This window comes from Brassica napus, chromosome C7 (genome assembly GCF_020379485.1).
Source record: "Brassica napus cultivar Da-Ae chromosome C7, Da-Ae, whole genome shotgun sequence".
Lineage (NCBI taxonomy): Eukaryota > Viridiplantae > Streptophyta > Magnoliopsida > Brassicales > Brassicaceae > Brassica > Brassica napus.
Window position 1 is genome coordinate 52,777,779 of NC_063450.1, and position 21,204 is coordinate 52,798,982.

At 32.5% G+C, this 21,204-nt stretch overlaps 1 protein-coding gene and 1 long non-coding RNA gene across 5 annotated transcripts; both read right to left on the reverse strand.

The window, feature by feature from the left end:
• Positions 1-4,781: 4,781 nt before the first annotated feature.
• Positions 4,782-7,394, reverse strand: LOC106375135. Of its 4 annotated transcripts, none has more exons than XR_001275214.3 (7): positions 7,009-7,394; positions 6,755-6,911; positions 6,333-6,581; positions 6,178-6,246; positions 5,445-6,085; positions 5,250-5,309; positions 4,782-5,099 (listed from the first exon to the last, which is right to left on the reverse strand). It is a non-coding gene; the product is annotated as an uncharacterized LOC106375135 (long non-coding RNA). The 4 variants fall into 4 exon arrangements; XR_001275211.3 differs by having other exon boundaries at positions 5,250-5,332; XR_007326362.1 differs by having other exon boundaries at positions 5,250-6,085.
• Positions 7,395-16,780: 9,386 nt separating this feature from the next.
• BNAC07G44040D lies at positions 16,781-18,229 on the reverse strand. Its single transcript, XM_013847754.3, has 3 exons — positions 17,893-18,229; positions 17,374-17,532; positions 16,781-17,301 (listed from the first exon to the last, which is right to left on the reverse strand). Exons 1-3 carry the CDS (start codon positions 18,157-18,159, stop codon positions 16,939-16,941), a joined length of 789 nt encoding a protein of 262 aa, XP_013703208.1. The 5' UTR covers positions 18,160-18,229; the 3' UTR covers positions 16,781-16,938.
• Between the last annotated feature and the right edge of the window lie 2,975 nt (positions 18,230-21,204).

Consider the following 21,204-nt stretch of genomic DNA (forward strand, 5'->3'; position numbering starts at 1 on the left):
GTATATATCCGTATATACCCCGTTTAGGCATCTGCCTATACGGCTAGGCGCTATACAATCATCTAACGCGTAACGAACGCCTAGTGCATTTTAGAACACTGCATAGGACTGATAAATATATATCATTATTCATACAATTAACAACATTAGTTTAGAAAATTATGTATAAATGCAAACATAATCTAAAATGTCAAAGCATTAGTTTCTATATAGACGATTCCTAAGGGGGTGTATTCAACTGAGATTTTTAGGTGATTTGTATTAAAATGACAAATCCACTGTTATTCAAACATGAATTTTAAAAATTCATTTAAAATCCACTGTTATTGAACTTAACATTTCGTAGAGTACTCTAAAATCCATTGTTATTGAAAATATTTTAAGTTGTGGAGTTTTAAAGTTTTCAAGTGTTTGGGCGAAGTTTTTTAGTTAAAAAAATTAAAACTCAAATCTCATGGTTTTAGGTTATAATCTATAATGGTTTAACAAAAATCACCTAAATATCTGCAACTAATTGAAATAATCTAAAACTCCTTTAAAAATCAAATCACCTCAAATGTTATACTGAATACACCCCTTAATTGTAATAGATGGATGCAGTCAATTAAAACAAAAGAATAAGTCACATGAGTCGACCCTGCGAATGAGATACTCATCATACTCCGAATTATTTGAAATGGCAATTTAAGATTTTAATACAGCTTCTTTTATTATAACACAATTATGTGGCTCCTGGTGGCACTGACAACGTATTACAACTTACAAAAACGTAGTTAACTATATTTAGTTGAATATATTATCTAGACCATCCCAATATTCTATTGAAAGGGCACACGGTACGGGCGTGACGTGTGATTAGTATCTTGATTAAACTACTAATTGGTTTATTCGAGAATATTAATACGGGTTTCAAGTTATTAACAAAAATTACGACGGGATTCATGTTCTTTGTCAGTGCCAACAAGTTAGACGCATAAAATATTGTATTCGCATTTTTGGTTGTCAAATATATATATCTAGTTAAAGGAAAAGTCATGTGTCCAGATATGTGAACAAAGGAAGTTTGCTAGTATTAAATTAAAAAATAATATAGAAATTGAGGATTACATAGACCACTTAAAACCTGACAAATCAATTGATTAGTATGCTAAATTACTTATCAAACATTATGATCTTCCCAAGTTTCAAGTTAAGCCTTGGCAGTTGTCAAAACTCAAAGATTGGTTTTTCTTAATATATCATATGAAAAATACGACGATAAACGAAGATCATGTAAAAACTAAACGGACTAGTGGGGATAATTCACTCCGAAAGCCTAATTATAGACCAGGCAGATCTTTAATAGTTCATCATATAGCACAATAATGTCTACACAAGACTTCTCTAATGCCAATCAACAAAGTTGTTAGTCGTTTGCCTTTTGTTTGATTAACACTTTTCTTTATATTAAACTCAATTTTATCAACTAATCATGAAAGTAAATTTGCAAACACAATATTGTCGATTCATATCTTTGGTGATGTGTAATGTTTTGTACGTAGTTGTGTACTCTTTATTATTATTACAATTATATACTAAGAACAATTTTTGAACTTTAACAAAGTTTAAAATGAATTAAAATGATATTTGTCATATATCTATACTATTATTTATGAAGTGATTTAGTTTATTTGTCATGATTTCCATAATCTTATGTAATTTTGTTTATTTGTCATGTTTTAATTAGATTTAAACTGATTCATTAATTTATTAATAATTTTTAGTCGAGTACATAATTTATTAAGTTAAATAATATAACTATAAAATATGTAATTAGATATATAATTATTTTGATTTTGCTTAATTGTCATGTTTTCCATGATTTTAGTCAATTTTGTTTATTTGTCATGTTTTTATGAGGTTTTAGTTTAGTCATTGATTTATTAATAATTTTTAGCTGAATCACTAATTTATTAATTTTAAAAAATATCCATAATGAATTTTATATATAATTAAAAACGAATTTTGATTTAATAATATTTAAATCTATATGTTATGATAAAATTCTTATTTTCTTATTTTTCATATTTTTTTAGGTTTTAAGCTTTTATATAGGTCATTTATTTATTATTAGTTTTTAACTGAATATTTATTAATTTTCACAAAACCCGTAATGAATTTTATATAATAAAACACGAATTTTACTTTAATAATATTAAATTTACATGTTATATTAAATAATTAATTATAAACTAATATAATAAAATTGTGAAAATATATTTAAAAATTAAGAGAATTCTTATATATATTGTATTGCTATCTGAAAATAATATTTTTTATTATAAAGTTAAAAAATTAAGATATAAAACAATTTATAGTTAAATATTAGTCAAAAAAATATTTATATAAAGATATTTTCTAAACTATTTCTAATATATGAGTGTTTTAAATTTTTTAACACAATAATAAGTGCATAGTTTGCTGAACGTTTTTTGACATATATAAATAATTTGATGTTTGATTTAACTATTTAAAATCATAAATAATAACTTAACTTGTGACTAAGTTCAAAACAAATTTTCTTATTTTAACTTTAAACCAATTTAAGTTTAATCCGTGAAACACTATAGCTTTAGTTGGTGACCATTAAAAGAGTTAAAAAAATTCATTTGAGAAATTGAAAAAAAAAAGAATTTTTGTTCAATTTGTTCCTTATCAAAATTGCATTGAAATTTTTTTTCCAATAAATTCATTCATCCATGTGGAATTTAGAAGAAAAAAGTGGGATCTACCTTCCAATAATCTAACTAAAATTTTAACATAACTGTTATAAATTTTGAGGAACAAATAATTCATCATAATTTTTTTTTTCAACATGTTCGCCAATTAGAGTTTTATTATACCGATTTTTAGATTAATAAAACATAAAATAATAATATTTGTAAGATGATTATATCCGCCGGTGGGTCAAAACACCTAGTAAATTTATAAACAAAAGGAGTATTTAAAAAAAGATGACGTATGGCCTTTGTAAGTACAGATTAGGCCGGTCCCTCCTGGCCTTTTGGACATATCAAGCGATACAACTTCGTCAACTCTCACATCCTTTTTATTCAATAATTGTATAGCCTTTTTTATATATATTACTAGGGTCGGCCCGCCCTACGGGCGGGATTTACTTTACTTATGATATATGTAACTATGTAATTGTATATTTTCATTGTGTGTGTTTTTGATAAGTTTTTGCAAGAGAATTGTATAATAACGTATGTAGTTTTTAATAATATTAAGGTGTGCAAGGATTAGAGATTATGTATGTTAAGATTAATTATGTTTGATTTCGATGTTTGTGTTTATATTAATAAATTGCTGCCTATAACTTATCATATTGGGTGGATTAGGTGTAGGTGTTCTTTTTTTTTTTATAATAATTATGAATTCATAGTTTGTTGGATAATTGTGAATTGCTATATTTTTGGTTTTCAAGAATATGTTAGTGGTTCTCATAATTATCAATTTGTACGAATGCATTCGTTACGTTTTATATTAGGCTGAATATGATATTTAAAACTGTATAAAATATTAAAAATATAAATATATTGTTTATATTGTAAATCAACACTTAAATGTATAGTTATAATATCATTTCAAATATTTTAATTCGTCTAAGGTCATTACCTAGTTGTAAAGAAGATAAGAAAGTTACAAATTTTGAAGTTGAGATATAGTATTTGTTTACTATTATGTAAATAGTTTGATTTTTTGTTAGTTTCTAAAATTTTACAGTTTTAAATTAATATTTTGTAGTTTTCTATAAATGAATACTATAATTTTAATGTGTTTTTGATGTAGTTAATTTTTATATTTAACTATTTAAAATAAGGTTATATTTTATGGAACCAAAGATAGTGAGTAATAGTAAAGAAGATGAAGATAGATATAAATTATTTTTTTATGTTGTTGAACTCTGTTTATTTTAGGTTGGGATGATGTATTTTTTTGTTTTTCTAATACTTTCTTTAATTTATTTTTTAAAACTTTTAATAATCTTTATAAATTTTGTTTTTTGCATGTATGAAAATATTAAAAATTACAATAAGTATATGTATTTGTATTTTATTATATGAATTTTGAAAAACATTATATGTTGGGATGATGTAATTTTTTGTTTATTCTAATACTTTTTTAATTTTTTGAACTTTTGATAATTTCTGTAAATTTAGATTTTGTATGTAAATATGATGTCACGATAATATTAAAAATTGCAATAAATTTATGTATTTTATATTTTATTATATGAATTTTGAAAAAAGATTATATGTTAACATATTTATGCCAATAAATTAATTGAATTGAAAATGAACCCATTCTTAAAAATATTTTTAAAAAATTCACTTCCTGCAACATTGATACTGAGAATTAGGTTATTTTCCTGTGGAAACTTAGAAACAAAATAACTTATCTAAAATATATATAAAAAGTGAAATAGATTAATTGTTTTTCTGTTCATTCGATAATGAGAATATATTTTTAATGTGATAAACAATACAATCTGTGCTATTTACAGAATCATAACACACCGTACACAATGAAGCCACTTTTATATTACTAATTCTTTATTTTGTCCTTGACGACAATGACAATTCTTAGTGTTAAAAATAATCATTAATTTTGGTCATTCTTTTTTTTTTGAACAAATAATTTTGGTCATTCTTCTTCACTTATTTGTAGGGTAGAACGTGAAGCTTTTATCTACCATCTAGACAGTTCTGCTTCGTCTTGAGCACAGTAATAAGAGAATATAGCTGAAGTGTTAAAACTCATCACACAAAAAATGATACAAATATGCGTAAATCGCTAGAACATATTGTTTCAAAGAAACTTTGAATATCACATGTTTTAGAAATACATGCTTTTCTGAGCTTCACTTAGCGATCTTTTAAGAAGCCGTAGGAAAATCAAAAACTCCATACCAGTTTTCTTAAGTAGCTTTTCCGGCACCTCTTTCTTCTCCTTGATTATATCCGTAGGGCCTAAAAACTGAGCTGATTCGTCTAAAACATTAACCTTGTCCACATCCTATCCGTAACCACCATATTGTTCTGTTTCTATGTTATACTCTGCAACCACAACAAAAAAAACAGGTCAGGGCGATTCCAAGACCTCTGTTATGTCGAACCAGATTATCCCATTGAAACATCCATAATCACAACTCGGCTTCTTCCTGGATTGAAAGCGAAAAACCCATTTGATATGTGTCAGTAACTTACGCTTTAAAGAATGTATGTTTGTCTTCCATTTGATAAGACTACTGATGTAGCTAGTGTAACCTGCCATTGCACCATGAACAACGCTATGGGCAAGAAGTATACGGTCAACATTGTTTGATGCATTTCTTGAACAGTTCGAATCATGTATGTACGATCTAAAAGCAAGAAACGAATAAATGAGTTTGAAAGGAGTACCTTCGGAGGGAGTAATACGATCTTCTCGGTTTCGACATAAAGCTCTAACTATCGGATCCACGCTAGTTAAAATACAATAATACGATCTTCGTGGTTTCGTCTTGGTTTGTAATAGCCTTAGTTAGAGCTTTTTTCTTCGTCAGCTTGATTTGAACCTCACAACTTCCACCTCCCATTCAACAGTTTTCAAACCCTCTCTTTCTTCCACAGACTTCTCTTTTGGTTCCTGCTCATGATCATCAAGATCGAACCTCACCGGCACTTTTGGCTCAGGCATCTTATTATTCTTTAACTGAAACCTCACAACCCTGAGTGGGTTTGACCTTCTTTCTAAGCCGGAGGGATTTGTCAATATTCTTGGCATTGTGCAAGCAATGGGAACCACAGCCATGTAACTTCAAAGCTTAGCATCTCAACCAATGTAGCTACTATGCCGGCTATCATCTCTATGCCTTTGTTTCCCTGATCAATGCAGAGATTGAACAATGCTGCCACAGCTGCTCTCGGGTCCCGTTCAAGAGAAGATTCAATAAAGCAGGCATTGTACTGCCTATTACGATCTTGTTCTCACTCACGGAACTCTAAACAGTGTCGCTGCTATGTCTACGCGATTAGTTCTCATATGATCGATTGCTCTTCCGCTGATGGATCATAAGCATTTCAAAAAACAGAGCAGCCATCATCTCTCCATAATCAAGTTGAATTTTAACGTAAGGTTGAAGAGAAATGGTACCGTTAAGAAGACGTGTGAAAATGCGGTTAGATTCAATTCGACTCCAGGTTTCAGAGACAGAAGCAGAACCTGATACATCATATAATCATAAATATATTTAGCTTTATGCTCGATTCAAAAAAAATTTTTTATCAGAAACTTATCCATTTACTTACTGTTTTGTGATGGTTTCATTGAATCCTTCAGCACCTTCTCTTCGGACTTCTGACCCAATTTCCCATCGAACCAAAAGAACTCTATTCCTCTTCTTCTCAAAGGAATCTCCAGATGATACAAAAACAAAGTATATTTGGGCTTGCTGTGAAACCGTGAAAACTCTTCCTATTTCTTTACAATATGTCAATATCAACACCGAATAACCACTCCGTTGGGCATGGATAAGATTTTTTTTCTTCAGTAATATCCTGCAAATTGTTTAAAACTATCATACAATAATCTACTTTTTAAAACAAAAACATTGTTGAAAACTAAAATCTACTGAAGCAAAAATCTTACATATGAGATTTAACTCAAATGATAAGATTTGTAAATCTTAAAGGAAAAAGTTGGGTTTGTTCTTTTAAATCCCCGGAGCTACCTTGGCATCAAGGAGAGCATATCGACGCCCATAACGATCTAAGAAGAAATCCAAAAGAATCGGTTGAATGTAGCCCGTAACAGTTCCGGTTTCCCTTTGTCAGCGAGAAGAAATCCCCACCGCGCCTGACGTCTCTCGCCTCCCATAACCGCAGCAACTACCAGATTTCAAATCAGAAAGAAGAACTTTCGAGTTAGCCATTTCCCCATGAATCAACAGATCAAGAATATGATTTTGAGAGGGGAAAGGCTTACCTTTTATACGCTCAGTGACACCGCCTTGCAGAAGGGAAATTCGCATTCAAGGCTAGATATGGTTGATGGAGTTAAGAAGATGTTTAATGCGATGAATCTGTAACTGAGAGCGTTTCGGTTGATGAGAAATAAGATCAGACGACGTGATCGAAATCTACGAACAGATTCATCAACTCGAACTCAGCAACTTGATCTCTTCAATGGCGGAGATGAACCCTAATTTTCCATTGGACATGTTAGAAGATAATTAGGGATGGGTTTATTCAGCCATGCCAAAAGCCCACAAAATTAACAAATGAAACGCAGCGTTGGACACGTGGAAGACTATGGGAGCTTGATTTAGTGACGTGGCTCTCTAAGGAGAGAGGCACATTTTTATATATATATAGATTGAACTAGTTGGTCTCCTATTGAGAACTATATTCATACCATCTATCGTATGTATAGCAATTTACAAAAGCAAACTTATCATTGAAGTAAAAAGGATGATGATATATTTGCTACATTTTCCTTGATCCAAACTGTAAAATGGCCTACCTTTATATATAATTTATTTTATTTATCATATATAGTTCTATAATCATTTTAGCTATATGACATCAAGACAATAACAATTTTGTGAGATGTAAAGTCAACATAAAAATTTTGTTGTTGTTTTATATTCATAGACTACCCCGCCGCTCAATTAGAGAGGCACATGATGTGTCATCTTGTAGGATTCCAACCTTTGATTAATTGGATTCCCAATTTAATATTTTAGTCAAACGTTATTAAAAAATATTTTCATTTTTCTCTTTATGTTAGAAATTTATGCCGTCCGTACACAGAGAGATGTCGTGAGAGAACGAATGTCACACATGTTGGCATCGTCATCCTAAAGCCATGCATCTTTGTTTTATGTTTTGGTGATTTTTAAGTTATCCTGATGTCGTGACCTACAACTTGGGTGAACTAGAATCTCTGGACATATGGCTCCACTAGCAAGTACAGAGGACAAGTTTACGAGCAAGAATGTTGCTTAATTTAGCTATACTAAGCATTTGTTTTCTATAAATCGCAATCTTGGTTTCAGAAATCATTTGTGAAGAGCTTTCTTAACTGAAAATGCCACATGGAGTTTTAGTGATATCTATTTGTGAGGACTGTGAGTATATGTTGGAGAATATCTCAAATATACATACAACGGTGTTCAGGGGGGGACCCACGTTCAAAGGAATGGGGTCACCTGACACCGGTAAAATTATAAAAATCTAGCTTATTACATAGGACATTAAAGGATTCTCAGCTCATTTGGTTCAAAACTCTTCCTTTGACCCCCCTAAAACACGGGTTCGATATACCCTGACCCCATATTTTTAAAAAATTTCCAAATTATACATTAGGTTGGGCTAAAACTCATATTCATGACACCAGTCAAAATTAGTTCTGGGTCCGACACCGACGGTGTTCGTAAATGTTGACATATTTGTTTAGTAATTATAAGTTAACCTTTTTTTTTTTTTTTTTTTTTGTCATCAATTTTACATACTCATATTGACTCTGTGAACCACACAGGGAGATATTGATCCATGTGAACTACAAAAGACGTTTTCTTCCTACCACTTCTGGCTAAGCTATCCACCTTTTTGTTCTGCGTTCTTGGTACATAGATAATCTCTGCACTAGTAAAACTCTCTTTCAGGATGTGTATATCTTCCAAATAACTTGCAAACGCTGGTCATTCTTCTGGTTCCGAAACCATCTTCACCAATTGAGAACAATCCGTCGCAAATGTAACCTGAAATTGTCTTAAGTTTTTCATGCATTTCATAGCCCATAGTAAAGCTTCCATCTCTGCATGGAGAGGAGTGAGTGAAGCCCGGACATTCCTTGCTCCCATTAGTCCCGCAAATCCTTCTAATGTGCTGTACCACCTAGGGCTGGGTTCGCGGGTTAATCCGCCCCGCATGACCCGCCAACCCGCGGATCGACTCTGTTTTTTAAACTCAAAATTCCGACCCGCATAACCCGCGAAAGAAAAATCGTAAACCCGCACCCGCCCCGCTAAGATTGCGGGTAACCCGCGGGGCCCGCAGATAATATTAAATTTAATAAAAAATTATTTTTATTATCAATTAATTACTTTTTATAATAAAAATTATACATTTATAATTTAAATTATATAATTTTCATTAATTTATATATTTTTTACATATTTTTATTTTTATTTTTATGTATTTTAAAAAAAATTAGAAAAAAAATAATATTTTTTTTTATTTTGCGGGTCGGCGGGTACCCGCGACTCAAATTTGGTTGACCCGCACCCGCCCCGCTAAAAATTGACTCAACCCGCACCCGCACCCGCATGCTGAAATTTGTAAATCGATCGATCCGCACCCGCCCCGCGGCGGATCAAACGGGGCGGGACCCGCGGGTAATGACCCAAATTCCCAGCTCTAGTACCACCCTTGACCTGAGAAACTTTCATTTTCTTTCCAGGATCCATCCGTAAAACACCATCTTCCTGGAATTGACGGAAGAATATTAGCCTCTATATGTGTCGTCCTCTTTTTATCATTCAATATTTGTGCCTCAGCCCATATTTTTGATTCCGTTTCCGCCAGTTTAAGTGTATCCATAGGATCCACGTCAATATTACTAAATATTTTATTATTTCTTCCTTTCCAGATATACCAAAGTATCCAGGCAAACTGATGATCCTCCATTTGTGGGACAACTCTCCAAAAGAGATGATCCATATTCACAAATAGAGAGCTTGTGGGGAACATAGCTGGATTTGTTGGGATCTTCGAAAGTGCCCATACCTGAAGTGCAGGGGGACATTCAAAAAAGACATGGTTAATCGATTCCTCATCTGCTCCACATCTTGCACAACATATATCTCCGGGTATCCCTCGCCCATGTAAATTTTTCTTAACAGCAATGCATCCTGTCACCAATTGCCATAGAAAATGTTTAAGTTTCGGGGCACACCTTATTTTCCAACAATATGCCTTCAAAATATCCACTGTGGGCCCAAACACTAATGGGGGTTTTTCCTTATCTGGGTATATCCTTTCAACCTGATATCCAGATTTAACAGTATATTTTCTATTATTTGTGAAATGCCATCCTTCATGGTCAGCCATCCGAGTTCTACTCAATGGTATACTTTCTATCAATTTCACATCTTGTGGGTCCACCAAAGCCCGTAGTGCCGGCGAATTCCATCTTCGCAAATGAGGATCTATAAGAGAATCCACTGTGAGGTCTGGGTAAAGATTGTGTTGGTTTTTATTGGCTGGTCTCGGGCGAGTGGTTGGGAGCCAAGGATCATTCCATACTGATATAGATGATCCTGTTCCCACCCTTTTGATTAGTCCTTTGCTTACCAGAGATCTAGCAGATACAATACTTCGCCATCCATATGACGGAGAATATGAACGAATCGGATCCAGGAGTGATGCATTCCTGTAGTACCGACCTTTAAAAACTCGAGAAATTAAAGTATTTGGTTTCTCTATCAGTCGCCATAACTGTTTACCAAGCATCGCTGTATTGAAATCAGTGATGTCTTTAAACCCTAAACCTCCATCAGCCTTACTGATGCATACTTTATCCCACGATTTCCAATGCATTCCTCTTGTGTTGCCGCCAGGGCTCCACCAAAATTGCGCGACCGCACTAGTCAGTTTTTTTGCAGTAGCCTTGGGTAAACGATAGCAAGACATCACATGATTTGGCAAAGCCGTAATCACTGATTTAATAATCACTTCTTTTCCTCCTTTCGTGAAGAACTTAAAAGTCCAACCATTGACTCTCTTATTTAGCTGATCCTGTACAAAGACAAAAACCTGTATCTTAGAGCCCCCAAGATTTTCCGGCAGACCTAGATAATTTCCCATCCCTCCCAAATTCTGTATGCCCAAAATATCTCTTAGTTCCTGCTTGATAGATTCTTCAATCTTATGCCCAAATTGAATTGAAGACTTATCAAAGTTTATTAGTTGACCTGAAACTTTCTCGTAGTCCTTTAAAATCCTTAGAATTGTGTAACACTCTTCCTTTTGAGCCTTACAGAAGAAGAGACTATCATCCGCAAAAAGGAGATGAGATATTGAAGGACATGCTCTGGCCACCATGATTCCTGTTAATTGTTTTTCCCTCTCTGCCTTCTTGATATTCGCTATTAAAGCCTCGGTGCACAAAATGAATAAATATGGAGATAAAGGATCTCCTTGTCGTAAACCCCTTTGTGGCACAATGAGACCCCTATGCTGTCCATTTAAAAGGACCCGATATTGAACCGATGATATACACTCCATCATTAGTTTAATCCAATGTTCATGAAACCCCATTTTCTGTAGTAATGCCTTAATAAATTCCCATTCTACTCTATCATAGGCCTTACTCATATCCGTTTTTACTGCCATATACTTTCCTTTACATGCCTCATTAGTCCGTAATCCATGAAACATTTCTTGTGCTATAAGAATATTGTCAGAAATCAGTCGTCCTGCCACAAAAGCCGATTGCATTTCTGATACTAGAGAGGGTAGCAACGATTTCAAACGCTGACATAAAACCTTTGAAATAATTTTATACCCTACATTACATAAACTAATGGGTCGCAACTCCGTCATCCTTATAGGTCTCTCCGTTTTTGGAATCATACAAATATTAGTAATATTTAACCTCGAATCCAATTCTCCAGAAACCAAAAAATCAATCACCATCTCCACCAAATCTCCCTTAATAATATGCCATGAGTGTTGGAAAAAAAGAGCTGTCATGTCGTCCGGTCCTGGTGCCTTCTCTGGATGCATCATAAATAGAGCATCTCTGACTTCCTCCTCGGTCGCTATCCTCATTAGACGTTGATTCATTTGTGGAGTTATGCCCGGTGTTACCTCTGAGAGAAATTCCTGAAATCCTGATGGAGAAGTTGTAGTGAATAATTCTTTGAAATAGTCAACCGCCACTTTCTCTACTCCGTTGTCCTCTGTAATCCAATTGCCATCACCATCATATAGCCCTACTATCCTATTACGAACCCTTCTTTGTTTAGTTAATGCATGATAAAATTTTGTATTTAGATCCCCAGATGAATACCACATATTTCTGCTTTTTTGATGCCAGTACTCCTCTTCATCCTTATATCCCTCTTGTAACTTTCTAGACACTTCCAAAATATCCTCCTGAGATCTAGTATCATCTGTTTGTATCTCCTCTAGAGCCTTCTTTAAATCTGATATTTTCTCCTTCCCATAAGGTGGATTATTTTTCCTCCATTTTGCTATTTCATGACGGCAATTGCTAATTTTTGCCACTAAACCCGCTCTTGTTCCTCCACTATTATCAGACCATCCCATAGTGATTGATTCCATAAGGCCTTCTTGTCCTACCCATCTTTTATCAAATCTAAACTGTCCTTTTCTCCTGATAACTTTATCTTCTATGTAAGCCACCACTGGACGATGATCCGATGCCACCAACCCTAAATATTCTGTATAGGAACAGGGAAATAGCGTGTGCCACTCCTCATTTGCCAATGCTCGATCTAAACGACATCTAACCGTTACTGCCCCTTTTCCTTTCCCTCTTCTTCCTTGCCATGACAACTTATTTCCTTTGGCAGGAAACTCCAGTAAACCACAATTCCTTATCATGTTGTTAAAAGGAACAAATGAATTCGCACTTCTCAAAGCTCCACCTTCTTTTTCATGATTTCCTGTAATCTCATTTAAATCACCAATAATAAACCATGGCTCGGATCGGGAAATTCCATATCTAGTTAAATGTTCCCACACTCGTTCTCGCAAATCTTGAACTGGATCTCCATACACAAACGTCATATATACCGTTTTCCCCAACGCCACTGCTTCCACATCTATCATTCGATTACTTGAATATAGAATATTAACCTGGAACTCATTATTGTAATAAAATGCCAATCCACCACTTCGTCCCACTGGGTCCACTATGACCAGATTATCAAATCCGAAATGAGCTTGAAATTTCTCGACAAACTCAATTTCTTGCTTTGTTTCCGATAAAAATAAAAAGTCTGGTTTGTGTTTATGCCATAACTCTGTTAACCTAAACATCAAAAAGATGAAAATTCATTGGAAGCTACATTAAAGTACACTGATATAAACATGAGTGGCGTTAACAAGAAGCGTAGTTTGTGATTTAGTATACTTTTAGTTTCTCCCAAAAATAACGAGAAGCGTACGAGAAAATCTGTCACCAGTTAGAGCATTTTCAACCTAAATCTATTTTTTTTCTATAATCAATATTATTAAAATAGGAACGTGACCTATTAATATAGGTGTGGTCCAACTATTTTAATACAATTATTAAAAAAAATTATTAATCATTTAAGATAAATATTATACAAAGAAAAACATATATATAACTCAAAACACAAATATAAAAATTAAATTTCAACAAAAACGTAAAACAAAATATATACCCGCCCTTTTAAGGGCGGGTCAAAATCTAGTTTCTATTAAAATAGAATAACTCGATTATAAAGTAAATTATAGAGGAAAATATATATTTGAGAGATTGGAGGGCAGGTGACAACTACATTGCTCGCCTCCTACTTAGTTGCAGCAATTGATAAATCACACACTAATAATACATCTACGGTTGTTATTTTCTAATATCAAGTTTTATAGTGCCATCATATCATACTAACATGGGACCGCAAGACAATTAGCGTTTTACGAAATATATTCGTTTTCAAACGATTTGATTAATATGTTTGACTTTACAACCCGAGACGATTTGTAATATTAAAAGCTCAACCTTCTCTGAACCACACATTTTCCATAAATTATCTCCATGTATTAAACCATGACGATATAATTAAATCCTATGAAATTAAATTAACGAAGACATGAAAAGGGGACAAACTATATTTGGAAAGCTGGCCGAGCAAGCAAACACTAACCAGCCAGCTTGTTGAACTGTATTCATATGATGAGTTTGTTGAGATGCTTATCGGGATAAAAAGATAAGAGCAGTTACACAATTCTAATTATTTTATATTATATCAAACATCTAAATGAACTCAAAATTGGACCTTTGTATGTGTTTTTTTTTGTGTGGAAAAAGCTTCTATAAAATATCGTCTTGAAGTTGTTATTAAAAGAACATTTCAGTTTGTCTTACGGCTCTGATTGGTAACTATTGTTCGCGGAAAAAATAGTTGATCTGCGAAAAAAATTAATTAAGTCGCAGAAAAATTTAAAATTTGCGGAATGGTAGAATACATATTAAATTGATCAAACTATTTTATATGGTATTCTGTTTGTTATAATAAAAATAAATATCAATAATTAAACTAGTTATTACAAAATGTGAAAATAACTAAAATTTATTTAAAAATATTTTAGTTCTTATTATAAATATCTAGTTTATCTTTCAATACGTTTTAATAATAGATTGACATTTAATAATATGCAAATTATATTATAACTTTATTTACAACATAACTATTTATCATTAAATTTTTTATTGCTATGTATTTTAAATTTTAAAATAGTATTACATATAGTTTAATAATATGAAAGTGATGATTTTGTAATTTTTTCCACCATAATCTTCTAAAACTCACTTTTCCATTTAATGGAATTTCTCTTAATATTTTAGTTAGCAAAAATACAAACCTGCGTTTTTGCATTTTTTTTTCATTCCGCAATATTTTGTTGATTGGCAAAATACTTGTGGAATCGCGCTTCATGCGCTATTCGGCACAGTTACCAATCAAAGCCAAATTCCATTAGCTTTTATCGTCCGTTAATAAAACCCCAATTATTTAATGCATAACTAGGATAAGACCTGCGCGGGTGAGTTTATTTGTATATATTATCGATAATTTCTTTTGTATATTTGATCATTTTATTTATACATATACAATATTTTTTTGTTGTTATTATATAATTTCTTTCCGATGGATCGGATCAATTTTTATTAAAAATTATGGTACAAAACTATGATTAATATATCATGGATTGATCGGATTGGACATTAAACAATTTATGACATAAAAACCTTATTTTTTTCCATCGAACACATTCTAAAAAAAAGTGAACAGTATTGTTTCCATAGTTGAATTATTTTGACTTTTATCTTCCATATGGTTTTGAAAGCTTTCAAATCAACCATCGAATTGATACATGTCATTTTAATGTTTTTGGTCGTATACTTAAGGAAAACTTACATTTTTGTAATTTAAAGTCGTTTTAAAAAATTCAAAATATAACATATAAGAAAAAGTCTAACATATAAAAAATATATAACATATAAGGTGTCCTCATTTTTGTATTTAAAAGTCATTTAAAAAAAATAACATATAAGGTTTCCTCATTTTTATAATTTAAAGTCATTTAAAAAAATTCAAAATATAACATATAAGAAAAAATCTATTTTTTTATTATATGGTTAATGTGATTGTTTATTTTTTTTAATAATATAAAATTAAACAAAAATGAAGAAGGATGCAAAAATTGTTATCTAATTTTTATTATTCATAATCATTAATTGCCATATATATGTAAATCTTATTAGGTAATTCCGTAGCTTTTATTTAAGGAAAGAATACACACTTCTTATATTTTAGGTTAATATAATGTTCTCTAGTGGACATTAAACAAATTATGACATAAAAACTTTATTTTTTCCATCGAACACATTCTTTAAAAAGTGAACAGTATTGTTTCCACAGTTCAATTATTTTGACTTTTATCTTCCATATGGTTTTGAAAGCTTTCAAATCAATCATCGAATTGATACATGTCATTTTAATGTTTTTAGTCGTATACTTAAGGAAAATTTACATTTTTGTAATTTAAAGTCGTTTTAAAAAATTCAAAATATAACATATAAGAAAAAATCTAACATATAAGAAAAATATAACATATAAGGTTTCCTCATTTTTGTATTTTAAAGTCGTTTTTAAAAAAAATATATATAACATATAAGGTTTCCTCATTTTTTTTAATTTAAAGTCATTTTAAAAAATTCAAAATATAACATATAAGAAAAAATCTAATTTTTCTATTATATGGTTAATGTAATTGTTTAATTTTTTTAATAATATAAAATTAAACAAAAATGAAGAAGGAGGGAAAAATTGTTATCAAATCTTTATTATTCATAATCATTAATTGCGATATATATGTAAATCATATTAGGTAATTCCGTAGCTTTTATTTAAGGAAAGAATACATACTTCTTATATTTTAGGTTAATATAATGTTCTCTAGTGTTATATAATTATGGAAAAACGGGACAACTTTAGATTAAACTATAGTTTATATTAGGTGTTCTAGAATTCTTAGAAAAAAGATTTAGAAAGCATTTAGATGTGCCACATAAGTAAGGGGTCTTTTTTAATTAATACAAAATTACGGTTACATATTTTCAAATGCTTCTCGATTAATATATTGGGAATAGTCAAAATTTCAACTAAAATTATAAAATCATTGACTTAATATCACAAAACTATATCTGGATTCAAAAACAACATTCGTATCCATCCAATAAGAATTATCATCAACCCCCACAATATGAGATTGCAAAGGATATGCACTCGATGATTAGAAATTTGAACTTCTCTCCCCAAGTGACTGGATATATGCGGTTACAAAGCGTATCACGATTGTTGATACCGTAACAATGGGTAGAAAGTATCTATGCAGTTCAGGTGACTGGTAAAGCCATATGTTTCTCATGAGCTCACTACTGAAGAATGCAAAAGGTTGTTTGCCAATGGTGAGAGATATGTGGTGAAGATAAAAGTTCAGAAGTAAAAGTTCAAAAGAACACTTGTTTTTAGTGATTTAAAATATGCACAACCTTAAGAAAAATAAACTTTGTTTTTGTGGCGAAATTTGGAGATATGATTGGAGCTGTCTTACTGTTAAGAAAAAAAGCCATTTATTATTGGCTCATGGCCTGAGGAATCTGATTATCATCAACACTTGCTGCCTCAACCACAGGCACCTTCTTTGCAAGAGACTTGGGGATGTCGAGATCATCTTGAGCACATCTTTGCTGAGGATGCGACAACAGTATCGACATGGGCTTGAAAACAGACCTCGCAAGCCCTTGACCGCTCTCAAAGATGTAGCCTTCATACTCTGAAACACGTTCTACAGCATCAACGAGAGAGTCGTACACATCTTGAGGACAGTTATCAGGACTCGGTTTGTCGTGAAGGTACATAACATCCAGAGTGAAGAGCTTCTGCTTTAATGGCCACTCGTGAGTTGGCCTCACGGATGACCTGCAGTATATGAGAATCTGAAGAGAGGTATAAACAAGATCAGTAAAATAGCTTTTTCAGGACGTGGCTAGTGAAGAAAATAAACTTACCACTCTCAAGATCCGGTTCTGTGCTCTGGAGATTTTGGCTTCGTGAGCCGCTACACGGAACAGTTGTGTGAGATCAGCTCGACCAGAGGATTTAGTAGCTGACAATCCTCTTAGAGAAGCAATAGCAGATGCGGCATCGCTTGTGAAATCCTTTTTAAGCTGAAACACAAAAGGACTCAAGTTTAATTTAGATGGCAGGCAGACTCAGCAGAGAGGATCTAAACATTAACTTTCTTTCCCACACAACCAGTAACTAGATGGAAAAAGACATTCAAGGTTCAATTTAGATGACACAAGTCAGCAGTGAAGCTTATGTTATGCATCAAGAACTAGAACTATATAGCTTCTCATTATACACAAACACAACTTCTTCTTCTCGATTCATATCTAACTGAATCAATGTAAAGTTGCAAACTTTATCTCCACCCAACATCAAGAATTCAACTTTTTCATCTAAAAATCAAAACTTTACGGAGCATTGCTAATGAATCGAAAGAAACCCCTGAATCTCTCACATACCCAAGCGGCTGATTTGGAGAGGGTAGCGAAAGCAAAGCGATGATCCGGGTTGATGGAGAGCTTATTGTGGATGAAGAGGATGATAGCTTGCTTGACGCACTCCATCCTCGTCAAAGGCCTCCCGTTAGTTCCCGTCGTCTTCATCTCCGCCATCGATTCCGCATCCACGTCGACGCAGATTAGTATGTCCTCGCTGTTTATACGCGTTGGCTTCAGCGCGTATCGAGACGCTCCGCCTCCGATCACGACCGCTCTGTCTTCCTCCATTCGCCGTCGAGATGGTTCCGACAGAACTCGAACTTTGTCTGTTCTTCGACTTTCTTACTTGAGTCAGATGAAACAAAAATAAAACGCTGCGTTTTAACTAGTTGACTTAAGGTAAGTAAGTCAAACATGAATACGATGTCGTTTAAGTAATTTTCTGTTTTTTTTTTCTTTTCATGTTCGTTCTAATTATTACGTCATTAATTCTAATGGTTTGTGTTCACGGCGGTGACCAATATGGGTACATAGTTTTCTTAGTTATTTTAGTGATGATAATGTTTTAAGGGCTTATTTACAAGATAGCCAGATTTCAAAGACAAATGAAGAAACTAACAATGATTTTGACGTAATTCATTGTCAGATTTTTTGGCTTGATTCCATCCGGTTATGCCTCTTACCGTAACAAGTTGCCAATTTGTTGTTATAAAGTGAACGACGTGGAGGGTTTGGCTGCCACAGTAACAATCGCATATAATAGGGATCGTTGTGCGCAGCTGTCTTGAGCACGTATGATGGAGGATATAAATCAAAAGTAGTGACGAACAGATGTGAGGGAGATAGAAACTCTGTAACATAACGGCGATCTGAAAATGATGACATAAATCATATTCTGATTGTATTGCTTTCCATACTACGTCACATATGTGGGAATGGTTTATTGTAAGTTCATTTACAATGGAGTGATGTTGTTCTTTATTTTAGAACCGTGATAAGGTGCAAGGTGAAAGTAAAATACGAAATGGTTTACATAAAATCAAGCCGAGTTCAGTAAAACCGTCAAATTTAGACGACGAAACTTTCCGTTTGACATGAGTCAGATGGAATGTAATATATATTATGAACGTAAATAGATACATGTGAAGAATCTTCTTTCCACTCCACAAGAACTACATAAACTAGAATAAATGTATGCACATGACCCAAAATAACCAGTTACGTAGAAGCTGATGTGTGCGGTTGTGCAGAGATGATGATGTATTCCCTGCAGTAAATGTTTATTGACCGCATACATATGCACTGAATGTTTTATTCCACATGGTCGAAGTAGTATAGGATTATAACTCCATATACAACTCCTAAATATTATACATTACCACAACTCCTATATACTAAACCCTAAACTCCAATCACTAAACTCAAACCCAAATGTAAACTATAATATATAGTTATAATATTTTGAATAAAATTAAAATAAGAAATAATATATACTATTGACCACTTACATATGCATCAAATGCTTTATTCCACAGGGCTGAAATAGTATAGGATTATGACTTCATTCACAACTCCTAAATATTAAACATTACCCCAACTCCTAAATATTAAACCCTAAATTTCAATCACTAAACCCAAACCCAAATGTAAACTATAAAATATAATTATAATATTTTGAATAAAATTAAAATCTGAAATAGTATATACTATTGACCACATATATATGCACTGAATGTTCTATCCTATATGGCCGAAGTACTATAAGATGATGGTCCAAATGTAGTTGTAGTTAACGAAATTTATGTGAAGTTTACACTTATGTGGATCTGGTTAACAAAATGATAAAATTGAGTTTTAAATTCTTAGTTTTGATAGCAACGATACAACAACAAAACATAATTTATGCTTATGCACTATACAATCATATTTATATTCTATGTTCTGCAAATAAAATAGAATACAACAAATAGTAAAGATTATATAATTCATTTCACATGAATGGTCTTTCCATTTTACGTACACACGATCTATTCCGCTTATATACACATTGCATCATTACATATAAATGAGAATATATTCACCAGATGGCCCAAATCCAGTTTCGAAAAATCTACTTGACAGCCTAAATCTTTCATTTGTAACCTGAGAAACAAAAGAGAAAGATAAAAATGTTAGGATCCATATAACAAAGTAAATGTAAAATAAATTGTATAGTATAACAATAATGTGGAATGAAAACCATGTAAGACGTAACGATATGCATAACTCACGATCTTAAACCACACATGGGAATATACACGAAAATCCTATCAACTAATCATGAATCCCTACACGGAAATATGACACTTAATCCAATGTCAACCCTAATCTTGCAGTGACGAACTCAGTATTCTAGAAACTAACCTCTCTCCAATCATCACAAAACCCTACACGGAAATATAAACCCTAATACAAGTATAAAAATATGTAAATATTAAATACAAGTATGAATTCAGAAGCTAAAGAAAATGATTAAACGTTCGAATTTATTTCATTCCAAGTCAAATGGAATATAAACGTCTATATTTTGTTCTATTCCAAGTCAAATGGAATATACCTAACGGAGATCATGTCATTTCCAGACGGTGATAAAATAGGCATAAGAACAACCGGGGAAACCCAAATCCTAAATCAACTGGCGAACTTCGATGCGGAAAATCAGATCCGAGATGCAATGGTAACGAGGTTGTAGATTTACCAATTATAGTACCCTAATTCGAAATATCCCAAATAGAAAAGAAAATAACAGCATATGAATAACAACATATAAACACCCGAGAACTTACGGTAGTTCCAGAGATCTGACAAGAATCGACGGTGTGAAGTAGAATAGGAACGGTTTGGTACTACTCGCCGCTGAAACTTTAACGCCGTTTGTAGTCGACGATCTCTGACGAGAAGAAGATGACGCGTTTATAAAGAATGAAGAAGAAGTCAACAATTCAAAACAAATCCAGTGGAAATGACGATGTGAAGCGAAGCCGTACCAGAGAGAATTCAAGACTACGAAGGTACTAAAGAAGTAAAAATGAAAGATGTGAAGTCAGTAAAGCCACGATTTACATTTTGGATATAATAATTAAGATTTTTTTTTTTTCTTTTCAGATTTCGCCGGTTTCAGGAAGTAGCAGTATAGTATTAATTTATAAAGTTAACACCGTATATAGAAACGTTAAGGAAAATGGTTATGCTGTGAATTATGCGTTTTTTCCTTGTCATACAACCCAATTTTCCATGTTTTAAATACTGACGTCAAAAAGAAAAATGTTTTAAATACCAAAAAAAATGAAATGA